The 19,312-nt window shown below is 51.7% G+C and overlaps 1 protein-coding gene across 1 annotated transcript; it reads right to left on the bottom strand.

Annotated features, from left to right (window-relative positions):
• Positions 1 to 7,332: 7,332 nt before the first annotated feature.
• Positions 7,333 to 11,956, bottom strand: HHEX (hematopoietically expressed homeobox). Its single transcript, XM_068950032.1, has 4 exons — positions 11,536 to 11,956; positions 9,729 to 9,907; positions 9,476 to 9,526; positions 7,333 to 7,998 (listed from the first exon to the last, which is right to left on the bottom strand). The coding sequence occupies exons 1-4, from the start codon at positions 11,939 to 11,941 to the stop codon at positions 7,765 to 7,767; spliced, it is 870 nt and encodes a 289-aa protein (XP_068806133.1). The 5' UTR covers positions 11,942 to 11,956; the 3' UTR covers positions 7,333 to 7,764.
• Between the last annotated feature and the right edge of the window lie 7,356 nt (positions 11,957 to 19,312).

The raw sequence follows: 19,312 nt of genomic DNA, 5'->3' as shown, positions 1-19,312 counted from the left end.
TAGTGTTTGGGACCCATTTTAAAGCATTTATTCAATTAGTCTGGTGTAATTTGCAAATAATGGAAAGTATGTAGTAATGCAGATTCCATAAGCAACTAAGGAAAAATAAGGCCTTAATTCATGTGCTGTTTAATGGCATTATGTATCCTACATTTGCTCTAGCGCAACCAACAAATAACTTAATACTCTACATTGTAAAATATCATGATCTGTGCTTGAGTTGAAAGTGTGAGAAATATTGATTATACATATGGAAAATAAGATTATACAGGCTGTGTTAATGAATCGTGCAGTGATAGTTCAGCAGATGGGCACGAGGCAAAAGTATTACATTAAAACAGACTGCATTAAAAAAAAACAATAATTTTGTCAAGAAACCACAACACAGTAATCTCATTTTCAAGTGGTCAGTTATGAATCAATATAAACTGCCCTCCCCAGCAGTGACTATGATAGCGCAGTATTTATTTCCTGACGTATTGAGAACTTCTGCTATTTTTCAATAAAGCTGTGAAACTAAGCATTTTTCTCTCACTGTGTATTGCATCCAAAGGAGTCCTAATCTCATGTGATCTGGAGTCGTTGTAGCATAACTCTCTTCTCTGTCAAAACCATTTGTTTCCATCTGCAGGTAGCACATATTTTGTTACAGCAAAAATATCAGCCAATGGTTTAAAAGGGAGAGAACCAACTGCAGTGCAAAGTGGAGCTCTTCAAGAGTAAGTTAATGACTTTTCAATTTATAGTTTTTTAACTAAGCCATAAATATATTCTAAGGGCTAGATGCCACCACTCGTGCTTCCTGTGATTGACCATCACAGACACTTCCAGAGGTCCTGGAGGGGCAGCTGGGGGCACAAGCCAGCACTCAGCCTCAACAATATCCCGTACGAGAGGAGCCTTAGCAGAAACTCCGTGCCTTTTGTTTAGCTATTGCAATGTCAGCATTGTCTTGGCTTTCTATGGAATAGGAAACTATGAAGAGCATGAAGACTACTTGCATGCAGTTTGGCCTAACGTTTTTGAAAGTGACTAGTGATTTGCTTCGGTTCGATCCTCAGCTTCCCAAAAAGTGTTATCGTGAAGGGGACTGGTTTGCAGGAAGCGCTGTGTGTCCCCTGCCTGCCAGTAGAGGAGCGATATGGTGGTGGAGGCTGCCAAGAGGCAGGTCTGTCGCTGTCACTGTTGCTCCATGGAAATATTTTAGACTGCTTCACTGGGGCAGGATGCTCACAAAGGTGGGTGAGTGGCAGGAGGGCTCCGTGACTGCGCCAGGGAGACCTCTCCCTGCGACGTCTGTGTCCCAGCCCGGCCACCTGGGCCAGCCTCTGCCTTCAGGGCAAACCTGGGAAATGTGCTGGCTCAGCAGGGCAGACCCCACCTATTTCCCAGGGGAGTGCGTTGCCCACGAAGCCATCCCAAAATCCATATCAGGATGGAGCCCTACAACCTGTTCCCTGCTGCCAGGGCAGTTCCTGCATTTCACACAAACCGATCATTTGACAAATTTGAATTTGTCATTTGACAAAATGCAGACTAAATGGCTGGGAGAGAGATGAGGTTTCCTCCGCTTCCTGCACAAGGACCCCAGGCTGCAGGGCAACGGTCCTGTTCTCGCTCTCTTTCTGCCTCCATGGGCTGCAGAAGCCTCTGCTGCTCACAGTACAGCTCCACCTCAGCTTTTCCCACGCTGAATTGTAGAGCTGCTGTTCGTATTTGGCCAACAGAGCAATTCATTCACAGTTCCTCTCCAGGTCTAACTGGCAGTGACACGCTTTGAGTCAAGTTTAACTCAGTGCCTTACCAGCCAAAGAGCCCAGAACCAGCCAGCTGAACTCCTCGAAACAGCAAAAGTTCCTCAGAAGTGCCAGCAGAGCTGTCTGGCACTGTGTTTCCTGACACCGTGCCAGTGCAGACCTTTTCTTTAAACAGTTTATGCCAAATTGGACCATTTCCATTTGAGATAGGTTAGGAAACTGCTCCACTGGCAAAACTGAAGAGTTTTGGTGAAAGGACTGGAAGGGCAAGTCGCTAGAGAGCAACCTCTTCCCTGGCCCAGCCTTTTGCAGAATTGGGCCTTTCTACCCCCTGCGTCTACTACAGGTCTCAGCTGCTCTCTGATTGACTCTTTATGCTAAATTGGGAGGCCTTTTGGCTGGGTAAGAGGGCTCCTTCTTACATAGAGAAGGAAGTGGAAGAACTGATGTGTATAAAGCAGAGTTACCTCTTCCCCTTTCAACCTGTGATCTTTATCCTGATATCTGTGATAAATCATTGAGATACAATTACACGATAGCGAACAAACCTGGCTCATTCTTAAACTGCTCTGCTCTTATGTGGGTGTATTCCAGGACAAGTACTATCTCTGAGTGCATCTAGACTGGGATAAAAGTTGTATTTTTAAATATATTAGCTAATACGGCTCGACTAACACATTTTGAAACCATGCGTAGATAGGACAAGTCTAATGCTACAAGGTGTTAAAAAGTGTTTGCTAGGTCATTCTAAAAATATAACTTTTATACTAGCCTAGACAATGCCAGAATGCTTTTAGAAGTGACACACAGTGCTCATGGGAAGTCCCACTGTAACAGCCAAGGAGAATTATAACGTAGGAAATGATCAATAGAAGTTTCTCTACAAAGCTCCTCAAAGCAATGACACAAATTAACATGTGGGGAAACCCTCCAAAGCCTTGTCTAGACTACATGAGAAAAGATCCTTTTTCAGTAGGTTTAGTTCAGTCAGGTCTTCTTTCTTAAAAAGCAAAACCTACTTAAAGTCTACTAAGGTTACCAGCTTCTGCTCAATTTTAGCAGGTCACAGTGTGGATCCTGGCTGACTGCAACTAAACCTGCTAAAGTCATGTTACAGGTGCTGAAAAGTCTACAGATTTGTCAGGTGGAGTTTTCAGTTCTTAAATAAGCTTGATTGAATTAGTTAGCTTGGAAATGGCCCCTTCCCTTAGGCAGATGAGACTGTAGTTCATTTTCCGTGCCCATTCAATCTTTTGCCCCAATGCATTTGCCTGAAATGTATCAACGAATGCAAAGTTCAACGTACCTTTACCATTAGCGTTTCTGCTTGATGGTGAGCACCAATGCATTTCGTACAGGCCAGCAAATGGTTTTAATGCTGACTGCATTTTTACTCAAAAGCACCAAGACAAAACTCTTTATCTAATCTGCTATTTTAAACAGCTACTTGAAAAAATCTGTTCCACGTAACCATTGTAATATTTGCCTTCTACAAAGTCAGCAGATAAATTCTTAGCCATTAATGTACATTAGTGAGTGAATAAATTAGAGTAACTGCTTCCCAGAATTGTACTAGCATCTTTGACATCTTAAACAATGCTTTCAGACAAAAAAAAAAAGGAAGAGAGAGAAAAAAGTCACCAGCACAACTAAAGAACAAGTGTGGGCCCAGCCCCTTTGACTGTTTAATCTTAGGCCTTGTTTAATACGGAAAAAAGTCCACTAGCTCTATTTGTTATTATATCTTTATGACATGGGTGGGTATCTGTCTGGTAGGAAAAAATATAGATTTCAAATAGTCCTCTTAGAGATTGCCTCTACGATATGGGTGGGTATTTGACCTTCAGGACAAAAATGACAAGTCACCGCCTCAATTGAAATGGTTCACCAAATAGTAATTCACCAGCAATAACTCTGGGTGACCACAGTAACATCGTCTGAACCGGACTCGCTTGAGACGCCACGGTTTGAGCAGTCATTTGTCAACAGCTCTCAAACAGCAGAGTTGCAAAACGGAGCCAATGAAATCATCATGATGAGTCTCTCTCGCAGTTGTCACAAGTTTTGGGATGTTTGGGTGCATCACCTCAAACGTTTTAGAAATATACACTTATTTCCTGAAGAAATGGGGTGTTTCCTATGCTTGTGAGGCCTGAAGTCAAAGAGCACGTTATTCAGATTAAGACGGAGGCACCCTCCGCTGTCAGTAATGGCTCTTCTGTAAGCAGTTGCTGTCACCTGCAGTCCTGGACAAAATCTTTCTGTCCTTCTTAAGCCAAAACCACCGTTAAACATTAATGGGAAGTTGATCTGAATAAGACCAGCATGCTCTGACCTGCTGTGGGTTCTTAATGCAGGTTTTCAGCACTGCCTACCCTGAAACTCACTCAAGTGCTAAAATGACAGCTTTCAAATCTTTCCTTTTTTTTTTCTTAATCTGAAAGACAGAAATGCCCCTGCACAGATCTTTTTATCCTTTCAGAAGAAGACCTCTAACAGCAGATTTCTTTGGGGCCTAAAATATTTTACAGACGTCCACTAAAGGCAGTAGTAAAGCTCCCACTGCTCTAATAGGAGCAGAGGCAGCTCCTTCTCAGTGAAAGCGAACAATTAAGCATCCTAAGTTATTATTTCCTATCATTGTGCAATAAAAGAGGCTCTGGACATTGCCGCATGAGTGATCTAAGTGTCCAGGAGTGCAAACACCGTGTGACCGCTTTCCTCCCGCTTCCCTTCCTGGGGACGGGCCCTGGACACCTCCAGCAGCCCCCTGGCCTGAGCGGTCCCAGCCCCGCCCCCCCCCCCCCGGACACCTCCCGGCCACCCCGCCGCACCCCCCGGGCGGGCGGCTGCGCCCGGCCCCGGAGCACGGCGGCCCCGCGGGCTGGGGGAGCCGCGCTGTTTAAGGAGTCAAAGTACATAGGCAGCCGGGTCGATATCCTATTAGGCTAGAAACAGTTTTGAATATCAAAGGCTGACGAACTTAATGACTAAAAATATAAGTACCTGACCCGGAGGATTAATCACACACTGTCAAGCTGAAATTGGTGCAATTCTTCCAATCATTAACGTTTTGCTTACAAAAATGTGCTTTTCTGTTTGTTTTTCTGCTAAATGATAACCATTTTCATGTTGAATCTCCTGATAAAAGAGTCGAAAACAAGACGGGAGTTGTGCTGTAAAGGTCATACGTGCTAGATCGGCACGAAATAGCCAACAGGCAAACAAATACGAGAAAGGAGGGTGGCACGGAAGGGGCTCGAAGCTTTTACCGAGCGGTGTAAAGTGCTTTGGCTGGTTTCTCTCCCGCAGGAGAAGAGGCCGGCGCGGCTGCGAGCCGCTGCCCGGCCGCGGCACCCCGACGGCAGCCCCGACGGCGGGCGCGCTGCCGGCCGCCGCCCCCGCCCGCGCCGGCGGCTCCGGGCGAGCAGGGCGCTGGGAGCAGTGGGCGCTTCAGCTGGCGGCTCGCCGCCCCCCGCCCGGCCGCCTCTGGGCCGGGGGCAGCTCCGCTCTCCCCTGCGCACCTGCGCTGCCCACCCGCCGGCAGCCCCCCAGGCGCGGCGGACCCTGCAAAATCCCCAGTCGCCGCTCAGAAAGTGCCTCGGTTTAACGAGGCCGACCTGCCGGCAGAGCAACGCACCGGTGTCGGCACAACGTGAGCCAGCTCGCGTCGTGTTTTCTGCCGAGTCCCCCTGACGCCGGGCAACCGGGCGGTGCAAGTCTTTTAGCAAGGGCGACTCCTGGATGGCTCCAGCCGGGGGCGGGGAGGGGGAAGGCAGTGTCTCCCCCCCTTGGAGAGGACTTCACCGGCGTTTCCCGGGGCCCCGCATCCCCGGGCTGCGGCTGCCGCCCCTCACCGTGGCGGCGGCTCTGCCCCACGCGTGTTCCCCGGCCCTGCGCGAAAGCGCAGCCGTGGGGCGAAGCCGTCCTTCACGGGTAACGCCGGCGCCGTGCTCCGCCGTCCCGGTCGGGACAGGCGAGAAGGAGGGACGGAAGAGGACGGAGCCGCCGAGGGAGCCGGCCCGGCTCCCGCAGCCCGGCGGCGCAGCCCCGTGACTCAGCGGGGCCGTTTCCATCCCCGACGGAGCCCGCACGGCCCCGGACTGAAACACGCGACAGAAACACTGAGCAATGCGAGGGATGGAAACGCGTTTTCCTCCTTGACCGCGACCCGGCGTGGCAAACCTCTATGTTTTGTGCTCCATACAGTGACTGCGCTGCCAGGGGCGCGACTCCGGCGCAGTGAGCGGAGGAGCTTGTCGGAGCGGCCCAGAGGGATTTCGGGTCTCCCCGGCTCCCTCCTGGCATTAAACCGGGGGCCGGGCGCCCGCGCAGCGCCCTGCCCGGCGCCCGCGGGGACCGCCCGTGGGGGCGCGCTGGGACAGCCCGAGACCTCCCGAGTTTGCCGCCTCTTCCTTTTTCCAGCATGCAGTAACAGGTGGCAACGGAAACTCCCATTTTTTTCGCTGCTCTAAGGTCCCGGTGATGAATGCAGTTTAAAAAAAAAAAAAAAAAGCTAAAGCCAGTCGGTTGCTCAGCAAACGGAGTTGCTATTTCTAGAAGCGTTAACCCGCTTAGATGTAATGCACAAGCTCCTCTAAGGGGGTAGGTACTCTATCGCCAGACAAAATAATTTCTCGCTCCCTAAAATCCTTCCTGGACACCGAAATTTCCGTGTCACCCGGCGGGGGGCGGTGTCTGCCCGGGGGCGCGGAGGGTACGTGAGCACTTGCTGCAGCGCCCGGTCGCAGAAGGGGGCTGAGGATGCTGCGAGCCGACCTGTGCCAGGTACCAGACCCGAAACGTCATTTTCCGGGCGCAATTCCCTGCCGCCCCGCGCAGCCTGACGGCGGGCGGCAGGCTGGAAACAGCGACAGGGCAACGAGCCCGAGCGAGACACCCCGAGGGCGCCGGGGGCGGCCGGCCCGCGGCTCCCGGCCCGGCTGCGGCGAGTCAAGCCCGGTCTCGACTCGCCAGGGGCCAACCGGGGGGGGGGGCTCGGGGCTCCCCCCGCGGGACCGCGCGGGTCCTTGCTTCGGCTTTATTTCACGGACCATCCATCGAAAATTAAATACCGGTTTTTGCTTCGGCGGTTTTCTTAACACTGAACGCACACGGACGGCGTGAGGTACTCAGCTGCAAGGCTTTCAGAGCGCACCGGTACGTACAGAGGCAGATAGCTACACCAGAGGCGTTATCTCCCGGCTGCTGATGCCCATTGCCCTCTTGCAGCAGGGCCCTATCGCTCCTCGCATTTTTTTCCTCAAATGCGAAATCTGGCAAAACCAGCCCTAGAGATTTTCAAGGAGACAAATATGTCTCTTTTTTTTTTCTGTAAATGGAACCATCCAGATTGCAGGGGAGAGTCTTCCAATATCTGAGGAAGTACCAGGGGATGTGGGCATTTCATCCCACGCGAGAGCAAAAATGAGTGCGTCCAAAGACTCTGCCCGATAAAACAGAGGGATGTCTCGGTAGGGAGCACCACCGGAGGCAAAAGATATGAGCATAAAGCACTTGCTGTGACGGTCAAATCCCTCTGTATTTCATGGAACATATTTCTCTGCTTGGGAAGGGCGTTTAAATTAATTTATTTAAACTACATTTGTATACACATACAAAGGGCTTAGTCCTGCCAACCGTACTCACTTCCACACGAGATAGAAGGGAGTTTTGCCTGACCACCAACAGCAGCTGATTCAGACCCCCAGTGAGTACGGGCAGGATGCAGTATTATATTCCAGTCAGAACGTTAATTAATGTACAAATATATCTTACAAATTAAATACAAACCACGGATCTGTTCCTTTAACCAAATTAGAGATCTGCCAAAAATGGACTGTTTGTGAAAAATAAATCTCTCTCTGCTTATTAAAAACGAGTCTGTCTGGTTTTTTTTTTTTTTCAGGGGAACGGTGAAAGTTTTCTCCTGTAACAAAATATTCTCTAAAGCCAGCCCCTGGTAAAGTGCAAGCCGAGTTAGGGTCCACTCTCCAGCGTGGGGCCATTAGTGGGCAGGGTTGTAATAGCCTTTGTCACCTTCAATGTCCACTTCTTGGTCAGAGTCGTCGGAGACGTCGGACTCGAGGTCCTCCTGCGAGGCAGGCGAGGGGGCGAACTGCGAGCCGTCGAGGGAAACCTCCTTGCTCTTGCGCTCAGGGCTCGGGCAGCTCTCGGGCCGCTGGGCACAGTGACCATCGGCACCTTCGGCTTCCTCCTTTTTGGTGGCCTGGGGGTTCTCCTGCAGTTAAAAGAGAGAGAAACCCGCTTTATCCTGAAGCACGGGCCACCTCGCAGAGGTTTGAGAGCACCGCGCTGGGCCCATATAAAATGACTAAAGAGCAGCCCGGGAACCTCTGAATTTATGTCTTAAGCAAAGAAAATGTTTATTATAACTCTGCCCCCCCTCCCGACACGCCGCTTCCTCCTGCCCTGATCTTCCTTTAGTAACACTCAACAGCAAAAGGAAGGAGAAAGAGTCCATCGGTAGCCCAGAAATAAACGGGGAAAATTCCTAATTAAGCTGCAAATCTAAAATTCGGCATTAAAACACACATAATTGAAAAACAAAACAAAACACACCCCGGCTTCCCAAGGCAGGAGTAGCCCTGCGTCGGCAACTGTCTGGGGAGCCTCGTCCCCTAAGGGGGCATGAAATGATATTTCTCTTAAGCAAAGAGAAAGCAGGCAGAGACACGTACCAATGATATAACCGTGCGGGCTTGGAGAAAGGATGCGATTGAATGAAAAGGAGGAAATGACTTAAAATGGCCGAGATCCCAAGCGGGCTCTCCGGCCAGGGCGGGCGGGCTGGGCCCGCCGGGGCCAGCGGCAGCTCGCAGCGCTAACGGGGGGTTTATTCCAACTAAACCGACGTGCCGGCTAGACGCAGTGAAGGGTCACAGAGTAAATATAGCCAGCAAATGGCACTGCACTTCGTTTTCCTTTCTTTCCCTTTCTTTTTTGTTTTTAATATATATTAAAGGCTTAATACATATTCAAGGTTCAATAGAGAAACTCAGCAGTCGTGTCACGCTCACTGAAGCCGGAATCAGGGCTCCAGGCGGGAATTGTTTCATCACTCCGTGCTAAAGAGCCCCGATCCGGCTGAGCCGGGCAGGATCGAGCCCTTTTGGCCATAAAAAGAGATTTATCCACTCGAGCACGTTTTCTAAAGGAGCAAAACAAACGCGCTGCAACCGCTCAGCCTCATACACTGCAACTATTCGTAAACGAAAAGTAAAAGCTACTTATTTTGCCATAGGGCTCCTCAAAACAAACAAGGCGTTTGTACCTGCCTCTCCCAACGTCTGTAGAATAAATCGACTTGTGTTTATTAAGAGAGGGTGATTAAAAAGACCGGTAAATATTCTCCTCTAAAGCAACTGCCTAAGTAATTTACTGACAATTAGTTATCTTCCCCACGTTAATTGGATAAACAACATATGGGTTTACAAAACAATTAGTGTGGAGTTTTAATAGGCGGTGTGTGAAACCCGGGCATAATTGATATAGGAGCGACATTAGGAGCTTTTAACATTAGTGCTGCCTGAGCGAGCCCTCATGGATTCCAGCATGACTATTTGTCTTTTTAATCAAGGTGAAGAGGTTAAACAGCCTTTCAGATGACTTCTGCATACAACCTGGAATAGGCGAGCACGGCGTAAGATAAGACAATTAAAACACTTATTTCTATAGAAACAGAAACATCCCTGTACCTGCTTTAGACGCCTCCATTTGGCTCTGCGATTCTGAAACCACGTTTTGACCTGAGCAACGAAAACGAGAAAAAGGCACAGGGTTGTCTCAGAGCCGGAGAGCTGCGCGGGCAGCGAGCAGCCGGGAGCGCGGCGGCTGCGGCAGCCCCCGACGGCGGCGGCGGCGGCGGGGCAGAGCCCGGCCCCGGCCCCGGCCCCGGCCCCGGCGGGAGGTTTCCGAGGGGCGCAGCCGGCGGGGCGGGCACGGCCTCACCTGCCTCTCGCTGAGCTGCAGCATCTTGGCCAGGCGCTTTCTCTCCGGCGGCGAGAGGTATTTCTGCGTCTCGAACTTCTTCTCCAGCTCGATGGTCTGGTCGTTGGAAAAGCGGACCTGGCCCCCTTTCCTCTTGTGCAGCGGCCGCTGGATGAAGGGGCTCCAGAGCAGGGGCTTCCCTTCAAAGAGAGAGACACGGCGGGTCACCGGCGTCCGATGGGGTGGGACGGGCCGGGCCGGGCCGGGCCGGGCCGCCCGTCGGGGGCCCCGCGGCCGCTGCAAGCTGGGTCCGGCCCCGGCCCCGGCCCTAGGCCGGGCCTGGAGGCGCGCCGGGTTCAGGGCCTGCTCTTTTCCTTTGCCTGATTTTATTTCCCCCAGTTCTGAGTCTGGTCTTTCGCCTCCCCTGATTTTTCACCTCCGCCGAACAGAGAGACCAGTTAAAGCCACTCTACGGGCTTTGGCAACATTTCCGTCAATGTGTTTCCTGTTGGTCTATCTCGCAAAGAAAAGAGAGAGAGAGAAGAAGAAACAAAAAAAAAAAAAAAGACCTTTGCTTCCTTCTGCTCTCTCACTGCAATGCCCCAAAGAAACCGTCTCCCCTGCTCTGCACCAGTGCCCCGGGCCTCGGGGAGAGTCAGGCCACTGCGGGGCTCCAGGGGGGTATTTCGGGTGCGCCAACACGAGGGGTCGGACGCTTTGGACAAGAAGTGCCCTGGGCGCTCCCGGGCAGGGGGAGCCGCCGCCGGGGCCCCCCGGCTCCCCGACGGCCAGGCCGGGGGCGCCCAGGGCCCGCGACGGCGCGGCGGGTCGCACCTCGGGGAACCGCCCCGCTACGGAGCGGCAGCCCCCCCCCCTCCGGGTCCCAAGGCTCTGGCCAGTGCCACTGAGTCACTCTGTTTGTCTTTCTGTCTTGCTGCCTGTACCCTTTGAAATTTGCTGCATTGTTTTTCAAGATTTTGCTTGCGTCAGGCTTTAGTAATTCTGGTGCAAAACAGACTCAAAAAATAGGAAGCAACTGGTTATTTTAGCTGTCATAAAGTCACATCCCACACAGAGGAAATGAACAATATCAGAAAAACGGATCCCGGCTATCAGAAGTCGAGTGTTTCCTGAATTTGTCTGTATTGAGGATGTCGATAAAGTAATCAGCAATGTGCACGACTCCCGGGGAAGAGCCTGCTTCAGGCGGCCAGGAAAACACTTAACAGCTTCTGAAACCAGATTTACTCCTATCGAGAGCTCAAGGTTTCCTGTATGAACGGAAAGGGTCAGCCTCTTTCACTGCACAAATGTGGTGAGTCAGGTCCAGTTTTGCAATCACTAAGAGCAAGTGCCGCGGCGCGGGCGCGGGGAGCGGGGAGCGGGCCCGGCCGGGCCCGGGCCGCCCCGGCGGGCGCAGCCGCCCGCCCGCCCGCCCACCCGCTCCTCAAGTCACCGGCAGGAAAAGGCTCCGATCTGCAATGCGATCTCCCAACACAATTAAAACTCCCCACCAAAACCACACGCGACATTACTAAGGACACTCTCAGAGTCACTTGGTTGAAGGAAAACAAATCTGAGTCACCGCGGCCGCGCACTGTGGTCGCGCTCCCGACGCCGGAGCGCGGCGCTGCTTTAATTTACTGTAAATCAGCCGGAGGTCGGAGAGAGGCAGCGGGAGAGCGGAAGGGCCGCGGGGGCAGCAAGGGAAGGGGACAATTTTCAGCGACTTTCCAGCCGCTCCCCTCCCCCGACGGCGGCGGAGCCCCAGCAGCCGCGCTGGGAGCGGGGCAGGGGCAGCCGGGCAGGGCGAGGGGGCACGGCTTACCCAGGGGGTCCTGCCGGAGCAGGGCGTGCGTGTAGTCGCCGACGGTCCGGGGGAAGGAGTAGAGGGGCCCGGCGTAGGCGCCGGCGCCGTAGGTGGCGGCGAGGTGGTGGGAGAAGGCCGGGTGGACGGGGGTCGGCTCGTAGATGGGGGTCCGGTACGGGGCCACCAGGCTGGTGAAGGAGGAGTTGGGCGACGGCAGGGTCGGCGGCGGCGGCGGCGGCGGCGGCGGGGCGGGCAGGGCGTGGGGCGGCGGGGCGGCGGCGGGGCCGCGGCCCAGGATGTCCTCGATGTAGAAGGGCGTGGGGTGCGCGGGCTGGAGCAGCGGCGTGGGCGCGTACAGCGGGACGCCCAGGGCCGCCGCCGCCGCCGCCGCCGTCGGCGCCGCGCCCGCCGCCTGGTACTGCATGGCGCGGCCCGCGCCCCCGCGCCCGCCCCCGCCGGCAGCGGCCCCGACCGCCGCCGCTGGGTGCTGGCACCGCCGCCGCGGGTTTCTCTGGGCCCCGGTTGCCCTCCGGTAGGTTTCTATCGGCGCGGGGCGGAGCTCGCGTGGTCTCTGGCCCCTTCCTGCCGCGGCGCCGTCTAGCCAATGAGCCCGGCCAGGGAAGGGGGAAACCACCCCCCGGCGGCAAACGCTCCCCGCCGCCTCCCCCGAGCAAACTCCCCGCGGCGCCAATCAACACGCGCGGCCGCCCCGGGCAGCCGCGGCAGCCGAGCGCGACCCGCAGCCCGCCCCGGCCCCGACGGCACCGGCCGGGGGGGGCCGCGGCGGCGCGGAGCGGGGCCCGACGGCAGCCGGCGGCGGCCCGGCGCTGCCCCGGGCGGCTCCCGCTGCTCGCCCCGCACGGCACAGCCTCAGCCCGCTTTCGGGCGTCCCCGCGGGGGCACTGTGGCTGGCGCTGAGGGCGGAGGCGCTGAAGGGGGTGCACGGACCCCTCTGAGCCCGCTGTGCTCCGCGGGCCTGTGGACAGGCCCCGCGTGGGCGCTCCGCGTGGCTGCGCGGGCCGGGAGTGGGGACCCCACGCGTGGGAGGGCAGCGGGGCCGCGCTGCCCCGCTCCGCGCTGGCCCCTGCCCGTCCCCCCGCGATGGGGCCGCGACCCCGGCGGGGCGCAGAGCGGTTTCCTGCTCGGTGCCCGCTGGGGCCCCGCTCTCCTACGGCCCCGAAAGGGACAGAGGCGCCGCGGCCCCGGCGGCGGCGGCAGCTCGCTCTCCCTCGAGCAGCGCCACCTGGACACCGTCGATTTAATTTTTAAAAACCCGCCGTGTCTTTCCTGCGGCCCCGCCGCCCCGCGCAGGGGAGGTGCGCGCTGTCGGGGCTGCCGGCCCGCGGGCGCCTGCGGGACCCGACCCGCCGCCCCGCGGCTCGCCCCGACGGCAGCGGGCGGCGCCCCCCTTGCGCCCCCCCCCGTGGGAGCGGAGGCGGCGAGCGAGGCCCCGCGTGTCCCGCCGTGCAGCCGCCGAGCTGGGGACTGCCAGCCCGGAAAGCTGTTAAGGAATAGCAGGTGCTGTTTGAAAAAATAAATAATAATAAAAAAGTCTCCGGTTCAAACCCACGAAGATCTTAATAACCAAGAGGCTCAGAGCAAGACGAAAGGGTGTCGGTGAAATGGAAATATATATTTTTTTAATAATATAGGGAGGTTTTTTTTTTTTTTACGTTGTTAAGAAATGCCAAACTCACCTTTAAAGCGTGGTCTTGTGTCTTGTAAATATCAGGTACACGTAAAGCGAGCTGACAGTTTTGATTATTTTTTCTCTCTGTGCTGAGTCTCCCCGGCATTGCTCTTTCCAAGGGGTTTAGCTAATGTTTTCATCTGGAAGTGTTGGATTTGCAGCTTGATTTGCTTAATAAATGTACAGTAAACCGATGACCCATTGCCCTCTGGAATAACGACGTGCATGATATGAGGCAGCAGTATGGAGGGCCCCCACCATATTTTACAAGCTGTCGATTCAAAATGCTGAGAATAAGTTTAAGCAAAAGGACAAAAAATGTTTTGCTGTATTATTGGAAAACAAATAAATAGAGGAAGAGATTATTCCTTTCTGACTTTTATACAAGCAATAGGCCTTGTTAAAAGGAAGTTTTAATGGCATAGTTATTACATTCCACTACCACTGCATAATCCCTAACAAGAAAAATGAAGCACTTAATTTTGCAGTTCTACAGCACCGCCCCTTCCAAATTCAATTGTTAGACCTCAGCCCTCCTCCTTCCACGGGGTAGAGACTATTAAATCCGCATTCATGAAATGTCACATTTATTGAACTACATAATTTTTTAATATCACTAGTGCAGGTTTTATAGTTGATTTTATTGTTTTTATGGCCATTCGGGGCTCTAAAACCCGGATTTTTTCAATGTTGTCCTTATAATTTTTTTCACACAGTCAGAACTAATAAAATAGAGCAGTTGTGACTTTTTAATGCAAGGGGTCTCGGAGTTTCAATATTTTCACTCTGCTGGATACTAAAACCAATAAAAATACATGAGATTTTAATTATTTTCTGGATTAAATAAGACCTTTCTCTCTCTCTCTCTCTGTCTCTCTCTCTCTCTTTTTTTTTTTTTTTTTTTTTTGGAACATGCATTCTGTTTGTAGTTTCTGTCGTGAGGGAGATAATGCAGCTTCGGATAAAGTACATTATTACCAATATTGTTGCGAAGAATACAGTTTCGGCCAGGTTTTAGAGAGTAACGTGCATTTAAAGCAAGGTGTTATAGACACCACAAGATCAGGGCAACCAAGACAGCGCTTTAATATTTCTATTATTTCTCCTCCAGGTTCCCTCTGCGAATCTCTCCGTTTTACCTGAAAGAGCTGAGAGAGAGAGAGAGAGAAAAAAAATACACGCCGTTCCTGATTAAAAAACCTTTCCCATTAATTTTCCTGGAATGCACTTGAGCCGCCACCAAGTTTTCTCGCTAATCTGGGGCTTGCTGGAGGGCGGCGGGGAGGGCCGCGTGCATCCCCGCACCGGCTCAGGCTCAGCCCAAAGGGATCGGCTGCAGAACTCATTATTTTCTTTAATAACCTCGGGCCCCTGTCCTCCCTCCGCTTTCCGTGAGATCCCCTGCCTCTGAGGAAAAAAACTACCTATATTCAAGGATCCCACTTGCTGCAGGCGGTGCCCCCGCGGGCGGCGGCGGGCAGGCGGCAGGCGCGGAGCCCCGCGGAGCCCCGCGGAGGCGGCGTCGGGCTGCGCCCGGCGGCTGCGGGCGGCTCCGGCTCGGCGTTTCGGTGTCCCCCTGCCCGTCCCGGGGCTTCACCGGGCGGCCCTGACGCGGGGCACCCGGCCGGCCGCACCGCGGGCGCGCACCGCTCCGCGCAGCGCAGCGGGGGGCGGGCAGATAAAAAGAGCCTTCAAATCAAGGTTGGGGTTGGGGGAGAGTCGGAAAATCCGAAAATGAACGCGGGAGCTTCCAAACGCGGCGGCCGGCGGGCGGGGTGGTGCTTGCGTGCGCGCCCCTGACTACCTGCGCTCAACTCCCCGTAGAGGATTTCTGAGTCCTGGCGGGATTATTCCAGGCCATCCCTGAACGCTTGGCAATTCGTAACTGAAACGAGTCTCGAAGCACAGAGCTCTTTCTTTGCCTCGCAGCTTCTGCTGCCATCACCGTACATATTCTTGGCAGGGTCCCTGCCCGATTTCTGCTCATAGAAACAGGAGTTTCTAGTACAAAGGGATCGCCAGTCCTTAACAGCGCCCTCTGTGACACTACAGCCTTCAGGAGAGTTACATCGAAGATGAATCATTCCTAGCTGAAGTATCTGGTTTGGCTGTGCAGAAGGAATGCACGACCCAACAAAGTCCATCTTTTCACAGCAGGAGCGGGCTACCAGCGAGCCTCACTCCCTAATGCTATATGGCATTTTCCAAGAGGATCCAGCCTGCAGCCATCCCATCCCTTCCCACTATCGAAAATATTTCAAGACTCTTCCAAGAGAGGTGAGGCCACAGCCTTGAACACTTTCCAAGGAGGAAATAGGAGGGAGTTCACCTCTCTGATTTTCCTAGCACCATGGAGGCCAGACTGCTCCAGACAGAGGCACCGCACGTTGCGAGGTGATGTCAGCCAGTGCTGCCGTCTTCCAGATAACTCATCTGTTAGATATTCACCTCTCACGTCCTCCTCCTTCTCACCATAGTGATTTGATTTCCTAAATGAGCTACAAGCATAATAAACATTAAGACAGGTCAGTTTTAAAAGTATTTGTTAGATGTAGCAGGACAGGACAAACCTCGGTCTAAAAAGAGGCAGGCAATATTATGAATTGTTATAGGCAGAGCTGGCAGCGCTAACTGTGGCTTAGAGTTTTCCATCCTGCATCCCCATATTCATCTGATTATGATTTTGCCAAATTTAAATCATTCAGGTGGAAAAAATTCTGTTCCGGGTGAACCCGCCTCATGCTGTGCATTTTTTCAGGTTTCAGCAGAACTGGTCCAGCTGTTTCTAAGTTATTAGGTGAGGGGAAAATGGACTCTTTTGCCAACACTTAGACATCCTTGCACTGTATTGAAAATCTGTGGTGTCCCACTGCTAGGGAAAATCCAGGAGGGGAAAGAGTCCAGCAGAAAGTCAGCTAGGGGTTGCCTTTTTGGTTCTGCCTTTGCTCTTCTGCCTGGGGCTGGGATCTACAGTCAGGCAAAAGAAAGACCCAAAAGCCCTGCAATGTTTAGGCCACCTGTGGCCTGACTTGGCTCTCTGGCGATGAAGAGTTTTCCTTCCCTGGCACTGCATATCTGTGGGTAGGAGCCGCATCTGGCTGCCAGCAAGTACCTTTTTCCTACAGGCTGTCACCATCTCTGAGAAAACAGAAGCCACAGGAAAAAAAAAAAAAACCATTAACGGTGTTTTTAAATTTCGTTAAAGATTTCCAAGCCAATGTATTCCAGATCCTCAGGGGTATGTACTGGTAAGGCGCCTCTGTTTCCTCTAGCCCCCAATATTCACGATGTTAATCTCTCTTCTGGGACGTCTTGACTCTGCAGAGAGGGATATGCAGCATTTACGGCTCTGTAGTAAAAGGAAGGAACACATGGCCCATATTACAAATACAGCCTAGTACAGCTTTCTTTCTGGGCTATGACAGTGCTAAAATGTGTGTGCTGTCCTAGTGATTACCATGATTCTCTAAATCTTCTCTAAACCTATTTCAGCTGAAGAGCGACAAAATTCAGAAGAGCGTTTTTTGTTGGGGGGGGTGGTGGTGTTTTTTTTTTTTTTTTCCCTGAACTGCAAAGGAGCATCCTATGAAATTACTGAAGTTTCAATCTTTTTTGGAACACGCTTTCCTCATCTTCCCTTGTCATAAAGAGTTTCTTATCTAGTCATTATGAGAATATGGTGAACAAGCAATAAGAATCGTTTCTAATCGCTTAAGAAACAAAGCGAAATATCGTACCTTCCAGGCTCATATTTTCTATATATCTGCCAATACAAAACATGGGGTATTTTGGATCCTGCCTATATGTGCAACTGAAAGTGCTTGGTTGATTATATTTATTTGGGGTGATGGCAGCTGCAACATGTTAAAACATCTCTATATTCTTATGTGCTGGCTACACATATAAAGATTACACCCAAAATCACATAAAATTCCCAGGGGCTAGAGTCTCTCTCACATCTTTCACAATCATTTACGTAAGTGCAAACTGAATGTAACTAAGACAGACTGATGGCTACCGTACACCCACTCTGTGTTGATATAAATGACTATAACAAGGTACTAGACAATGGAGAGTCTGCTTAAACTACAGTCATGACAAAACACCTTTTTTACAAGGTAATCAGAAGACAAAATACTGTACATTTCAAACAAGACTTGTGCAGCAAGATTTTTCACTGTAGCAGTTGCAATGGGTCCAAAGTACACAGAGCTAAATTTGATGTCAGTAAGAATTAGGTATGAATAGGGAGTGTTACTTAGCTATTTTTGTTAATGTTTTCCAGAGCTTACACATTCTCTCTACATTTTTTAACAAACTTTATCATTTTGGCATCATAAAATCAATCCCTAGGTAGATTTATTTTATCTGTAGCTGATACGCACATGCAGTTGTTGTTAATAGTCAAATACAGAAGCTTACAATAACAATCTAGCTAACTATTAATGGCTGTTTAACAGTCAAGTTAGAGGGATGGATCTGAAATCTGTCCTCATCTGAAAAATAGATCGCTAGACGCAAAGATCCAGAAGCTCTTCAAAGGCTTCGTTTCCGTGGGTAGGAGCCAAAACATTTGGGTAGATTTGGCACTGGAAGACTAGGACAGGAGTTGCCTTAGAGACAAATTCAGAACTTGTGTAATGGTCTTGGAGTCCACTGAAACCGATGATTTTCATAGGCAAAGCATGCATTTTTTCGTAAAAGAAAGACAGAATATGGCCTGATATGGAAATATCTTGTAAAGTACAATATTGAATGACAGAAATAAAAGGAAGCATAATTTTTCCTTAGGGTAGATATCTCCCCCTCTAGCTCTCTCCCAGAGCCGAACTCTCCCTGCACAGCCTAGGATGGGCTGCATGAAGCGCAGCCACATCCGTAACAGATGATGCCTAGCCACAAGTCACCTAGTCCAGAGGACCTTGTTACACCAATATATCCTGTTTGTTCGTGGCATGAGAGTTACTGCCTGGTCTGATGGTGGCAAAATCTCCATGTCACAGAGTACTAGTAACATTTTTAGCTGCGTGGAGAACCTCCGACTAGGACTTCTGTTTCACGATGGGATTTCAGGAGGGCACCGTGTCTCCTGGAGCAGCTGCTAACTTGGCCTTTGCTCCACACTGGCTCCAGAATCAGGAAGCAGTGGCTTATGATTTTCCCAGCACTGCCAATCACTTGGGTTTGGGCCCTGGTATTGCTATCATGGAGCAGAGAGGAAACCCACACGCTTCTGGAGAAGAGCAAAGAAGGGATACTTTCTTCGGTCCAGGCAGAGGATAATGGCTCCATTCAATGAGGAGGAGAAAGGAGCAATTCACATCCAACCTGGAGAGTTATTTTATGTCTTGCTTTGGAAAGCGTACACTATTTAATAACGAGAGCCTTGCACCAGCTCTATATTCACTGCTGGCCACCTAAAATGATGCCCGCACAAACTGGCTCAGAGGAAGGTGCAGGTGAGCGTGCTGGCTGCATCTTTGCTATGTCTGGTTTCATTCACCCTCCCCAGCAATAACCACCTGCCAGGCAAGTCACTGCTCAGGTCTTGTCAGAGTTTGGAAGTAAGGGGGATGCATTTACCAAGCTGCAGGCTTTTGCATTTGCTATTAGTTTATTTCATAGCCTTTGGGGCTTTTGTTATTTTTCTTCTGTAGAGACTGGCTGGGAAATTTGTCTTGGTTGAGCTGCAGTGACTCCGCACTTTGCTTCTGTGTGTCAGCAGCACGGGTCACGGCCACCTCCTGCAATGCTTCTGTAACCAAAGAGCATAACTCTCCTCATAGGGATGAAACCATGCTGATACCAAGGTGCTTTATGCCAAATACGAATACTCCTGAATGGAAAGGAGTATCTTCATGCCGGGACAACAGTGTCCACACCAGAAGTTGTACTGATGGCAATTCTCTTGGTAAATACAAAACAAAACTAAATCATACTTGGCATGAAAATAAATACACTGATAAAAAATCTGTATGTCAGACCCTGCATATAAAAAATTACAGTTATTTCCTAATACTTTGACGATAGGGTTTGACCAGCCTTTCAGAACAGCTGCTCTTTTTCTGTCTTGTACACTGCTCAGCTCAGCTGCTGAATGAGAAG

Source organism: Struthio camelus, chromosome 7 (genome assembly GCF_040807025.1).
Source record: "Struthio camelus isolate bStrCam1 chromosome 7, bStrCam1.hap1, whole genome shotgun sequence".
NCBI lineage: Eukaryota > Metazoa > Chordata > Aves > Struthioniformes > Struthionidae > Struthio > Struthio camelus.
The sequence above is the reverse complement of the archived record's forward strand: the minus strand, read 5'-3'. Positions and strand labels throughout refer to the sequence as shown.

What these genes read in the sequence shown, in the direction of transcription:
- HHEX (XM_068950032.1), bottom strand. Translation starts at nt 11,941, where the DNA reads ATGCAGTACCAGGCGGCGGGCGCGGCGCCGACGGCGGCGGCGGCGGCG. An exon ending in GCTCCGGCAGGACCCCCTGG is followed by an intron (nt 9,908 to 11,535) that starts GTAAGCCGTGCC and finishes CTCTCTTTGAAG; the next exon opens with GGAAGCCCCTGCTCTGGAGC. An exon ending in AATGGAGGCGTCTAAAGCAG is followed by an intron (nt 7,999 to 9,475) that starts GTACAGGGATGT and finishes TTTTAACTGCAG; the next exon opens with GAGAACCCCCAGGCCACCAA.